Source organism: Phragmites australis, chromosome 6, assembly GCF_958298935.1.
Source record: "Phragmites australis chromosome 6, lpPhrAust1.1, whole genome shotgun sequence".
In the NCBI taxonomy this organism is placed as follows: domain Eukaryota; kingdom Viridiplantae; phylum Streptophyta; class Magnoliopsida; order Poales; family Poaceae; genus Phragmites; species Phragmites australis.
This window is the reverse complement of record NC_084926.1, coordinates 43,489,244-43,502,477: the sequence shown is the minus strand read 5'-3', so window position 1 is coordinate 43,502,477 and position 13,234 is coordinate 43,489,244. Positions and strand designations below refer to the sequence as shown.

The 13,234-nt window shown below is 42.1% G+C and overlaps 1 protein-coding gene across 1 annotated transcript; it reads right to left on the bottom strand.

The window, feature by feature from the left end:
* Positions 1-237: 237 nt before the first annotated feature.
* LOC133923263 (cycloartenol synthase-like) lies at positions 238-9,317 on the bottom strand. The gene is made up of 5 exons (XM_062368669.1): positions 9,028-9,317; positions 1,167-1,352; positions 793-882; positions 524-718; positions 238-414 (listed from the first exon to the last, which is right to left on the bottom strand). Exons 1-5 carry the CDS (start codon positions 9,037-9,039, stop codon positions 238-240), a joined length of 660 nt encoding a protein of 219 aa, XP_062224653.1. The 5' UTR covers positions 9,040-9,317.
* Between the last annotated feature and the right edge of the window lie 3,917 nt (positions 9,318-13,234).

Sequence of the window (13,234 nt, the reverse complement as noted above, 5' to 3'; positions counted from 1 at the left end):
AGTGCGAATAACAAGTTGTAACTCACAGTATTAGCTTCTCGTGTTGCAATTATGTATTTATGGACGTGAAGTTGTAACTGGTCTACTTAACAAGTTGTAACTCACAGTGTTTCGAGTTGTAACTGGAGGATATACGCAGTGCGAATAACAAGTTGTAACTCACAGTGTTAGCTTCTCGTGTTGCAATTATGCATTTCTGAACGTGAAATTGTAACTAGTCTACCTAAAAGTTGTAACTTATAGTGTTTCAGATTGTAATTGGGAGATATATGCAGTGTGAATAGCAAATGTGCATAGGCGCAGAAATGCCTCAACGAAGAAAGCAGAACCTGGGTGAAATGGCAGGCAATATGGCAACAGCCATACTTCTGGTGGCACCGGGTTATTACCAGACCAGTCAAATACACCAAGGATCTTAAATGAACCAAGGAATCAGAAGAATTCATTAGGCTCTGAAACCAGATTGAATAAGTTGGAAGCAACTAATAAAGTACAAACAGAAAAAGAAGTGTTAATTCCCTACCGAGAACCAAAACTTCCCCCATGATGTTGTAAATGTTGCTACTCCATGCTCTAAAATCCAATTCCGACCTTTCTCCATAGCTCCATCTTCACCATATTGACCCTCTCCAAGCAATCTCAAACTAACATAGGTCAAGATTGAGCCAAACATGGTGCTTGGGCCCTCAGTGTGCAACCCCCAGCCTCCGTCTTCATTCTACACTTACATTCACAAAAATGAAATTGCTTTTGCCCATTGTAGGATTGTCAAATTTAGAAACTAATCCTTGCCTGATGATTGTAGAGATACCGGCGGATCTCCTTTTGATGTTCTGATGATAAAACAGTGCTCAGTGCTCCAGTCACATACAATTTTATAATCTGATTAAAGGGTAAAATACAATTATTACTTTCTCATAGACTAAGAAATGCAAAACATATCATCGTCATATAATAAAAAAACGAGATGCCTGCCAGGCTGCCACAGTTCCTATTTTAGTGAGTTAATAAATAGGTGCTGGCATCCAACAAGACACACAGCTGGCGAGAAAAACAAGTAGCATAATTTCCTCTTAAGCACATGACAAGATTATACGGAGTAAGGTTAGAGAAATCACAGTCACGCAAGCAAGTTCAAAATTTCACTATTGAGTTAGAGGAAGTACCAAGCCTGGCATGAGGAACATAGGGCCACCGTAATCTCCAAGCCAGTGTCCATCACGTGCCTGGAGGGTAGAAAAGCAGCTGATTGCCCTTTTCAAAGAGCTCAATACGGCTTCCTCTGTAATATCTTCGCATTTGTCCATCTTGATAGCTGGAAAGTCCAGGTTAAGAGGATTTGCCTTCGCGAACTGTAAGTATGTAAAGCAGCTCATTTTATATGCAGCTCAGAGTGAGAATCCATAAGAGTTTACACAGGGATTTTACAGAGAACACTCAAATGCAGACCACATTATAATACTAACAAGAGCCCCTCGCGTTGCTGTAGCGATGGAGCTACAAAATTGTAGCTGAAATAATTACCCATAAAGGTGTAAATTAACTCACAGTAAAGCTAAACAATACTTGGACAAGACATGTCAGGGAAATATAAATCAGATTCTGCTAACCTTGTTCACTCAATAAAGGGAAAACACATAAATCTAATTCAGTGACATGGCTGAAAAACGAACCGATAAGAAATTACTAACTGCCCAATGATGTACTTATTATGCCCTAACAACTCAAATTCACCTTTTTCTTTTACCACCACCAAATCGTAGGATAGGATATCAACTCCTTGCAAAGTTTTTGACATAAGATCATTCATAACCTACATTAAATTATTCCAAACTCTAAACATAAGGAAATTGCATGTGTTTCAAACCAAAATTGGGACCAATCCATCGGCAGTTTTGAACCCACAGGCAGATTCGAAATCGAAATGGTCCGGGTGCTATGGATTCCAGTTGCTTTGAGTTTTGCATTGGCCCGGCTGAATTGGACGCTGCCTCCCTCCCAAGACTAAGATGCTCATCAAATCTCCACTCCCAACACAGGTATGCAGTGTTGGTTTGAATTAAAAGAAACCAATCTGGTGGCATAACAGATTTCATCACGGCGATGAAAAACGGTGGCGTGGTGAACTAGGGCTTCCCCTGACCCCTGAGGTGAGGAGCGGGTGGGAACGGGGGGACAAGGGAAGTAGGTGGAAGAGCAGGCAGTCTGTGCGGCAGTGGGGCAGTGGATGGTCAGATTCCGGCGACGGCGGACGGCCGGAGGCGGGGAGGATTGGGGAGCGGAGAGGCGAGAGGAGGAGGGCGGCCTCGCGCTTTTTTTTTTCTTTCTTTTTTTTTTCTTTCCGTTCGATTCGATGGCATAGGCCTCTATTGGGCCCAATTCTAACTGGACTAGAATGTTACCACGGCTTGGAAATCTGGCGGCTCCCAAAAAAGGATGACAAGGGCATGCATCGGTAACCGTTTTCCATTTTCACATTTTTGAAAATGAAAAGGGGAAAATCCGAACGAAAGATGAACACGGATTGTCGGTTATATGAAAAAGAACGAATTCGATCGAAAATACGTCGGTATCAGATTAAACTGATGATTAAAATCGAAAAGACCAAACCTCAAAACCATAAATCCATAACTTAAAATATTGAAATAAAAATAACAGTAATAGCGAGACTCAGATTTAGGAGCAAGTGATAGGCAAACTAATCAGTAGGTTGGAGTTTGAAAAATTGCTAATTAAACTAATAGAACATACCGGCATACTGTTAAAATAATGTACTCTACTTTCAGTATTTGTAGCTTGGAGCTCCAAGTCCAGCTTACAAAATTATGAAAATTTTGTGTTCATGCACCCTATGGTGTGATGTTTGAGATCTCAGTGGCACATGCAATAAAATCTAGCAATTTTGATGATTTCGAGCTACCAGCATCATATAAGCAAAATGGATCTACTCAAGCCAGCGCCAAGCATAAGAGCATAACAATTCAGGCTAGCAAACCCAACCATAGCCCCCCTGCGGACAAAGAGTCTTACAAGTGGAGATCAAGCGGCATAACACTAGCTCGGCTCCAACTCAACACAATCCTCTCCAAACAACTGAATTCTCATCGAGGTGCCCAATTCGACGCTCAACAAACCAAAACCTCCCTCGCAGGCGCAACACAACAACCAAATCGAAACAGAGACAGTCAGATAGCGAAGCTGCAGAGAGAGAAAGAGGAGAGAGGAGGAGGAGGAGCGTTGTAACATCTAGGCCCCTAGATAAGAGGTAAGAGTTTCGGTGATTAATGACAACTGTATTATTGTGACTAACGTATGTGCTTTGAACAGTAAAAAAGATAAAGAAAAACTTATTTAACAATGATGTCTTGATACTCTTACCCGTTAAAGAGCTTATATGGACGATCAAAGGACCGGTACATGAAGGATAAGGATCTTCTAGTTCTAAGTATCATAAGGAGATGAAGGACACTTAGAGTAGTATAGTTTCTATTTCTTTTTAGTCTTTTGACCGTACTATAAAGAGGGGTTAAGAGTTGTAGCTTGACCTAGGTGAGTCTAGACATAGTCGATGCACACTTGTGACTTTCTATTGCTAGGTTGGCCATAAAAGCTTTTGGTTCAGTATCCAAGAAGTTAGAACTCAAGACGGCTTTTGTCGGTGTATCAGGAACCGGGGGTCCCCGAATCCCGAGGCCAGTCCGGCCATCCGTCATATGGCGCCATCTCGCGGAGTCTCTCCCGCAAGGTGAGACAGATCGAGTCCCGGGAAAGGGCGCTCGGGGCCACAGTCGGTGGCCCCTGAGACCCCAGTTCCCCGATGATCCACGAAATCTAAGTACCGGGAAGAACGTGCTCGGAAAGATGTACGGCGATCCCGAGCACCCTAGTCCCCCGGCGACCAGGAGAGCTAAGTGCCAGGAGGAGCGAGCCCGGGGTCGCTAGCGGTGACCCCTGGGCACCCAAGTATCCCGAGGATCCACCGAAGGAAGTTCCAGGAGAGAGTGCTCGGGGTTACGTTCAGCAGTCCCCGAGCACTCGGTTCCCCGAGGATCCGTACAAGAGTGCCCGGGAGAGAGTGCTCGGGGAGGTGAACAGTACCCCCAAGCACTCGGTTCCCCGAGGACAAGAAAGGGTATTCCCGGGAGAGAGTGCTCGGGGAGGCGAACAGTGCCCCGAGCACTCGATACCCCGACGACCCAGAAAGGCCCCCGAGGGACCCACCGATGAGGTGTCAGCCAGTCAAAGGCCCGAGGCCGCATTTAAAGAGCATGCGTGGCCTGTCCCCTCTAATTGCTCCTGCCGCGCTCAGTGTCAGTTCCTGCCACGTTCTGGTAGAGAGGCGTGGAGTTATTAATTGCACAGGTCTTGTCCCGTGCCATCCGGCCCGTCTCAGGATAACGTCGTGAGGGCCGAGGCGTTCCGTCTGCCGCGCTGCTGTGGCAGGGGAACAAGACAGGGCGGACACGCCGGGCCACTCTGCGGCTGTCCGATGGGCCCTCTCCACGGCGCTCGTTACCAGGACATTTATTGTGACGGGCGACCGGGCGTGCGACACATTTTCCACCTCCGGTCACGTCACCCGGAGGAAATGATGACGCCCTTTCCATTTATGGTGTCTCGGAACTCGTGCCCCCTCCCTCCCGTTCGGGGCACGTTGCTGCCGGCGGGTACTTAAAGCAGCCGGCGGCACAGAAGCAGAGAGATTTTAGAGGCAACGGACCAGAAGAACACCCGAAAAACGGAGATCAGAGAACATCTGAGATCTAAGAAGTGAGCAGCACGAGACAGACTGAAGAACTTAGAGCCCTAGGCTCTGAGATAGACCAATATTCTTGTAACCAGCAACATCCTTGAGGGATTTTCTCGGGGCATTTATAGTATCCATACAGGAGTAGGGTGTTACGCCCCTGTGCGTCCCGAACCTGTCTAAATTCCGGTGCATTTATTTCTTCTTGCACTAGGTCACTCCACCACCACCGGCACTTGCATTCATTTCCATTTATTTCTCCGACGAACATATTCAGGATCATCCCCCCGGCCGAATCTCTAAAAAGGGGTCTCTCGGGATCCCTGCGACTGGAGTTAATCCTCCGACAGCTTTGAAATAGATACATTCAGCGAAAATTCAACTCACCGGATGATCCTCTGTATAAAGAGTGATCTCACCGGAGCAAATTTCTAAGAGTTCTGACTTGAAAATTTGTTGAAGACCACGCCGGATAGTCCGGCGTTCGAGTGGTGAGATCACTGGAGAAATATTCGCAGTGAAGTCTCGGATTGAGTCTACACACCGGATGGTTCGGCGTAGCAAAGAGTAATCACCGGATGATTTTATACAGAGAGGTTGCAAACTATCATCTGACCGGTTTCAATGCGCCGGATGGACCGGCGTAGAATAGAGTAATCACCGGATGAATTTATACAGAGAGGTTGCAAACTATCATCTGGCCCGTTTCAATGCGCCGGATGATCCGGCGTAAGTCCTGATTATATGCCGGAGCTTTAACGGCTAATGGAACAGTTAACAGCTATTTTGTCAGGGGTATTATCACTGGATATTCCGATGTGAAGTGAGTTATTCACACCGAAACTTCCGGCGTTAAGAAAAATTCTGGATTGTTAGGCAACAGCTAATTCTTTATCCTTAGCCTATAAATACCCACCCATTTGGACCTCTCAGTATCTCTTGCGACCCTATAGCAGCTCATACACTTGGTGTGTCATTTAGAAGCAAGAGAGAGCACTTGTGTCAATTATAAGTTCTTAGTTGAAGATTAGGGACTTCTTTAAGTGCTTGAAGAGTAACAAGTGTGCATCTAGCTGTTGTCTAGGCTTGGTCTTTGTGGTTGGTAACACCTAGACGGTCTTGGTGATCGGAGGTTTTCTCGGTGAGCTCTTGGAGGACTTGTGGGAGCCCCGGGAAGAGATGATGTACTTGGTTTGATGCCCACCAATCCGGAGATGGAGAAGGGGTAATCAAGAGGGAGCACTTGAGTCTTGGTGACTCAAGGGGGAGCTACATCCTTGGTGGATGCTCCAACGAGGACTAGTGGGAAGTGCCAACTTCTCGAAACCTTGGAAAAAAATCGATGTTCTCTTCTCCAACTATTTATTTTCCCGCATTTTACTTTGAGTATCTTTGCTATTACGAGTCCTTTTTTAAAATTCTCTCTCTTGGTTATCTTGCTTATTTAGTTGTCTTGTCCTAGTTTAAATCACGTAATCCCATTCTCTTTTATCTAGGCTAAGGTTTTATTTGTTTAAGCGGTAGAAGTTTTAATTAGCGCCCAATTCACCCCCCCTCTTGGACCATTCGATCTTTTCAATTGGTATCAGAGCCTCGTGCTCTTGATAGGCTTAAAATCCTAGAGAAATGGCCCCGGGGAGCGGAAGTAGCGTGCCAAGGTTCGAGGGAAAGAACTTTGCCTATTGGAAAGTTCGCATGGCGAGCTATCTTGAGGCTATTTCCCCCGAGTGTTGGCAAGCCACCTCTGTTGGGTTTGATCAACCTTTTACCGAACAAGAAGTTAGGTGGAATGCTAAGGCTAAGAATGCTATATTTGAGGGAATTAGTGAAGAAGTTTTCTCTAGAGTTAGAAGCAAAGAATTCGCTCATGACATTTGGGTCGCTCTTTGTGAAATTCATGAAGGGTCTAGAAGAATTCGTGAGGAAAGATATCATGTGCTTATGAATGCTCTAAATCAATTCAAGATGTTTTCAAATGAATTATGCAATGACATGTATACTCGTATGAACATGCTTGTGGAAAAAATCAATTCCCTTGAACTCACCCAGTTGTCCGATGGAGACATTATTCGTAGGATCTTGATGGTGCTTCCCAAGCCACAATACAATATTGTCATATCTCTTCTTCATGAAAGGGACATCAATGACATGACCATCACCGATGCCGTGGGAAAGATATGTGCTCATGAGATGTTCTTGTTTGGAGATCATGAGTCTTCATCCAAGAAAAACCTTGCTCTCAAAGCAAAAATGGTTGACAACAACAAGAAGAAGATGAAGCTTCCATCATCAAGTGAAAGCGATGAAGATGATGATAATGATGAAGATGATGATGATGACTTCGACACCGAGCTTGCTCTTCTCATGAGAAGAACCACAAGGATGATATCTAAGTTTCAAAAGAAGGGCTACAACTATGATTGAGGAAAACCACAAGGATGATCTCTAAGTTTCAAAAGAAGAGCTACAACTATGATTGAGGCTTCAATTATTTTCGACCTTGTTTATGGAAGTCACCGTCCGGTTTTCATCCCATTCTCACGTAAAAACCGGAAAAACAAAAAATGATTGAGAAAAAATGTGAAACAATTATGAGATGGGACGAGATATTCCCATACCGTTTTCATCTATTTGGCAAAAAGAAAATTTCCTATATGTAAGAGTGCCATTAAAAATTAATTTTTCTCATTTGCAATCGCTTCTAATTTCCATCATTTCCCTACCACTGTCAATTTGACCTTAAGATGTTGTTAAGTGGTATGGGAAAAGACACACTTTTTCCTTGGAAAAAACTGTCACTAATGATTGACTTAAGATGACCTGTTACTGATGACCTAGTCATTAGTGATGAGTCACAGCTTGATCCGTCACTAATAACTATATTTACAATTTTTTTATTGTTTCTCTTATTTTTTCTCACCTTAGTAGCATTAGAATAGGAATCATTGTATATTTCTAGTCAAGTTTGATGTAAGGTGTGGTGGCTATAGACACAAACATGTATTCTGAAAACGGTACAGAATCTTCCGGGAGCGAGAACTCAATCTTCCAAGCTATTTTTGGATTTGAAAAATTATATGAGCTTGACAAAGTAGGTAAGAAACGGATGTAACTTTTTCTGTAGATGTCCATAGAGTCAAAAAAAAACTATTGAAATCAGAATTCGTACGCAAAAGTTATGCTTGTTATACCAAATTCACTTTGTATAACCTATCAAATTATAACTCTCGATGAAGTTTGATAAAATTAGTCATCAGTAACGAGTCATGGTTATGACACATTACTAATGACCTTTGGCAAAGAATGTTAAAAGGATAAAATATCCAATTTTCATCACAACTATGTGATAACAGAGGTGGTAAGGTGGCTACATATGTGAGGAGGAGATCGCGAGTTCGATTGATATGGTTCACAAAATAGAAAAAAAATGTGAAAAAAATGTGACTTATGAGGCATATGAGATGAGCTTGCATTTAGAATGGCTCGGATAATTCTTTTTACTTCTTTATATAAAAAAATATGAAAAATATTCATCTATCATCAGTGACAGATCAAGATTACAACCCGTCACTAATGTTCAGTCAATAGTGACAGATTACGGTTACAACCCGTTAATAATGATTGAACATTAGTGACGGATCACGGTTATGATTAGTCACTATTGATATATTATTAGTGACATGATAAGAGTGACGAGTACATAAACATCACTAATGTCTGTTATCACATGTCACTAATAAATTTTTTTTCACATAATGTATCATCGTTATTAAAAAAAAATACATTTCTCTGGAGAAAAACGATGATGGGTGTTGACGGAACCGACGGTAGTGGTGAGGAAGAGATGTAAATTACAAACGAGGGTAAATAAGAAAAGCCAAAAAAATTAGTGGCACACGGAGCATGATTTTATCTTCGATAATGGTAAATACAAAATTTTCTCTTTGACAAACAATGAACGTCAAGGTCGTGTTTGTTTGAGTTTGCTGCAGCTTCTGACCCTTAGAAGCTCGCCATGATCCTCTCAAAAAGAAAAAGAAAAAAAGAAACTCGCCATGAAAGCAGAAGGTTGAATAATGGACTCACAAGTGAGTTAAGCATGCTAGTACGCTAGGTGTCGGTCGACATGTTTGGCTACTGAACCCACCTGGTTTCATTTATGTATCCATAAACTCTGGCCATGAATAAAATCCTGCTTGAAACTCAAAAGAAGGAGAAGAAGATAGAAACCAAAACAAACACCCGACTTGCAACATGTTTTCATGTTAACACTTAGATACCTGCATGGGCATGAGGAGATCGGCAGGATTCTTCCGCTCGAACCGGTGCTCCTCCGGCGTGCCGAGGTCAGGGTCGAAGGTCGAACTCCCACGTCGCCTCGAGGAAGCCGTTCGTCGACCGGAGCCACGGGCCGCCGCCCTCCGCCACCTTCAGCCTCCACTTGTTCTTATTTCAAGCTGCTAGCTAGCTAACCAAAAGCGCCTTAGGATAATACATACGAAATCAACTATGCAATGCAAGTACATATGCAACGCAGGGTCAGAGAAGGATGAGAGGATACATATGCGTGTAGCTTTGTACAATGCCAAGGACGAACGAGGGCTGAGGTCCTGAGGCATACAGAGTCTATGTGTGCCCTCTGGGAATTTTAACCAGATTTGTACGTCCTTTTTTGTCCGCTGCCCTCTTCATTTTTTTATATCTCAATTTGTTTATTTCAGAATAAGTCTACTTCAGTACCTCGCTCGCCAGGAGGACAACAGCGACATTGACAAGAGCGGCAACGTCTTTTTTTTTAAAAAAAAAAATGGTTATGTGACTGAAAATCTTAGGTTTAGAAATGTACCACTGAACTGTCATAGTTTATTTTAGTACCACCAAAAGATCATGTTATTTAGAAATATGCCATTCTATCACGTCTTATATCCATCCCGCCGTCTTCTTCACAATTTCTTCCTCCTTCGTCTTGACTATTTTCGGCTACCCCTTTCTTCTCCCTCCCTCCACCAGCATACAACGTGGCTCCCTCTCGATTTCCCCTTTGAGATAGAGGAGAGCATGGGAATGATAGGGTTTAGCTCAGAGAGAGGACGCGGGTGCACCGGGATGGCAAGGGGGTCGTAGTTCATGGGAGACTAGAGAACACAGCAAGCGCGGCGCACTCCGACTTGTTTCCGACGTAGTTGCGGATGATGCGCTCTGTGGTGCCTGTCATTACCGTGCGCTCTAGCTTCGACGTCAACCGCCTTTTGCTCGGTACTAAAGTGAATCAGGACAGTTCGATGGTATATTTCTAAAACTATGATCTTTCGGTGTCACATAACCAATTTTCCTTTTTTTTAGGGGGGCATTTAGGATTTTGAGGGGTAAGTGAAAGGTTGGGGTGAGGGAGTCTCAGTGCGGAGGTTAGATGCGGATTGGCAGGATGGAGAGATAGCTATAGACAGGTGGCGAGGTCACTTTCGGTCATCGATGATGGAAGGTGGTGGTGCGACGGATAGCCAAGTCGCTGGTAGTGGCATGACTGGGTCATCGGTGATGGAAGGGATTTTGTATTTTGGGTTTCACGCCGGGCGGGTCTTAACTTATCCTACACCCAACCCGTCATGTTGCTATCTCTAAGGAGGAAGCATGGGCATGCTATGTCCTTTTTTAGCCTTTCCATTTTACTTTCAGATTCTTTTACTAAAACTCGTCTAATTGTGATTAATTTTTTCTTCTTTCTCCTTCATTTCTTTTACTATGCGTTGCTTCATTTATTTATTTACTTTTAATTTGATTTTTGTTGCAATTTGCTATGTTTCCTAGTATGACGTTTGAATCATCGTATTTCTCACGACATGATATTAATAAATAAAGAAAATTGTGTTGTGAGGCCTTGAACTTATGTGGTTGTTTTAGATAGCCAATGTTGTTGTCCACGTATTGATCATGGAACAAGTACTACATACACTTCTAGGACTTTGAGTATTCCATGTTAAGAGGCTGACATAAAGGGACCATATGAAGACTTTAATATTTAGGGGGCTGCAATTTCCATGAGTATTGATTTTGTGGAATGACACTATCATTGACCAATGCCTTATACATAGAATGAACTGAGAAACATCTATGCTAATGTAAAGACCATATAAATGTGTCATGTTGGTCACTCAGCTATATAGATGCTATTGTATCCACAAGCTCGTGGCAGGCTATTAATTTATTGTCCACTAGTGCCCTTCTAAATAAAACATTTAGCGGAACATAACTTAGCACCTCTGTTACTGTTACATTCTTCCTGTAAACAATATTATAAAGAACTAGGTATTGATCACACAAGGCTTGTTGTCCTAACCAAACATATTCCTAAAATCTTATTTGAGAGCCACTTTGTAAAGTGGAAGAATCTAGTCTTAAAAACTCATGTTTTACCTTCATAAGATCCATCCAGAAATGAGAGCCACCTGGTGAGCAATAGTTTTATTCTTCAAATATTTATTTCTAAGAAGACTTTGCAAAACCACTTCCTCATTGATCAATTTAAATAGCTATTAACTAAGCATACACTTATTCTGCACATAAGAATGCCAAGGCCACCTTGATCCTTAGGTGTGCACAGAATGTGCCATTTAGTAAGTCTATACTTTTTTTATCCATCACTTTGCCAAAGAAAAATCTAGATCTATAATACTCTAGCTTGTTTAGAATGCCACTCTGGACTTCAAAGAAAGGTAGCATAAATATTGCTATACTGCTAAAGACTAGATTAATTAGAACAAGCTTGCCACCAAAAGACAAATATTTTCCTTTCCGACAACTTAGTTTTTTCTGGAATCTTTTTTCCACTTCTTTCCAATCCTTATTTGTTAGGTTTTTTTTGTGATGCGTAGGTATTCCAAAATACCTAAAAGGATAGTTGCCCCTATCACAACAAAAAATCTATGAATAAACATTCTCACGATTTTTTGCTTTTCCATAACAAAACAATCATTTTTATGGAAGTTAATTTCAAGCTAGATAGTTGCTTAAATACACATAGCAAGAGTTTCATGCTTTTGGTGTAGCATCTAGACCTCTAGGTAAGTGATAAGTATTTCAGTGATTAATGATAACCGTATCATTGCGACTAACAAATTTGTTTTTAAGGGTATCAAAAATTTTAGTTCACAATGATGATTGTGTATTCTTGATCTGTAAGGTGATTATATGGACGATCAAAAGAGATGTGCATCAAGATTAAGGATATTCTAGCTTCTAAGTGTCACAAAGGAGATTAATGGCACTTAGAGTAGTATGTTTTCTTTGTTAGTCTTTGATCGTACTATAAAGAGATGTTAAGAGTAGCAGTTTGATCTAGTTGAGTCTAGACTTGGTTTGATACACATTTGTGAAATTCTAGCACTAGATAGCTTATAGAAGCCCATGGTTGAGTTGTCATGAAGTTAGAGCTCAAGAAAAAATTGAATTAGACGAGCTCAGTGAAGTTAGCCCCATCGGATAGTCGATAATATGCAATTTGTTCTCACCGGATTATTGTCTCTTGGTCTAGAACAGAACACAACTGAGTGCATAGGATGATTGGTGCATAAGTGTGGTATTCATCGGAGCCTTTTCTCAGTGGCACGTGGCCAAAGTTTTGAGAAGTGTTACACCGGATAGTCCAGTGATAGTATAGTGAGAATACCAGACTAATTTTAACAGAAGTGAAATTTTTCAGAGAAATTGAAGTTGAACTCACCGGACAACCGGATTAATTTTTTAAAGAGGTTGCTTCGAACACTTTAAAGTTGCTCAGTTCACCGGATGGATCGGTGATGGACAAAACGAGCACTAGAACAATTCCTGCAGAGAAGATTGTAGCTGTTGAAAAATTGAAGGCCAACTGACCGGATGGTCTGGTGTTAATGGTGTTCTCATCGAATGCCTACACTGGACTATTTCTCAGCGTAACGGCTAATGACAACTGGCACAGTGGGGCTCTAACTTTTGTACTCGCCGGTTTGTCCGTTGTGAGTGAGAAGATGCTCACCGGATCATCCAGTATTAACAGAAAAAATAGGTGGTTAAGTAACGATTAAATTTGGATTTCTAGCCTATAAATACCCCCTCACTTCGTCTATTTGAGACTCTTGTGAACCCAAAAGAGCCTATATACTGTGTGTGTCATCAAGAAGTAAGAGAGTGCATTTGAGTGAATTCTAAAGTTCTTAATTAAATATTAAGAGCATCATTAGTGTTTGGAGAGTAGAAAGTGTGCATCTAGCTGTAGTTTAGGCTTGATCTTGGTCAAGTGAAGCTATTGGCTTGTTACTCTAGGTGGTTGGCAATACTTAGCCGGTCTTTAGTGATTAGAAGTATCTCGGTGAGCTCTTGAAGTTCTTGTAGGAGCCCTGGGAAGAGCTATGTGTTTGATTTTATGTCCACTAATTCAGAGATGGAGAAGTGGTAATCATGAGTGAAAACTTGAGACTTCGTGACTCAAGGGGCAGCGATATCCTTTGTGGA

Bases quoted from the DNA above. Each gene is read 5' to 3' on its own strand.
- LOC133923263 (XM_062368669.1), bottom strand. The intron at 883-1,166 runs GTACTTCCTCTA...CCCTTTAATCAG, and splicing joins TGTTCCTCATGCCAGGCTTG to ATTATAAAATTGTATGTGAC. The intron at 415-523 runs GTAGGGAATTAA...GGTTCATTTAAG, and splicing joins GGGGGAAGTTTTGGTTCTCG to ATCCTTGGTGTATTTGACTG.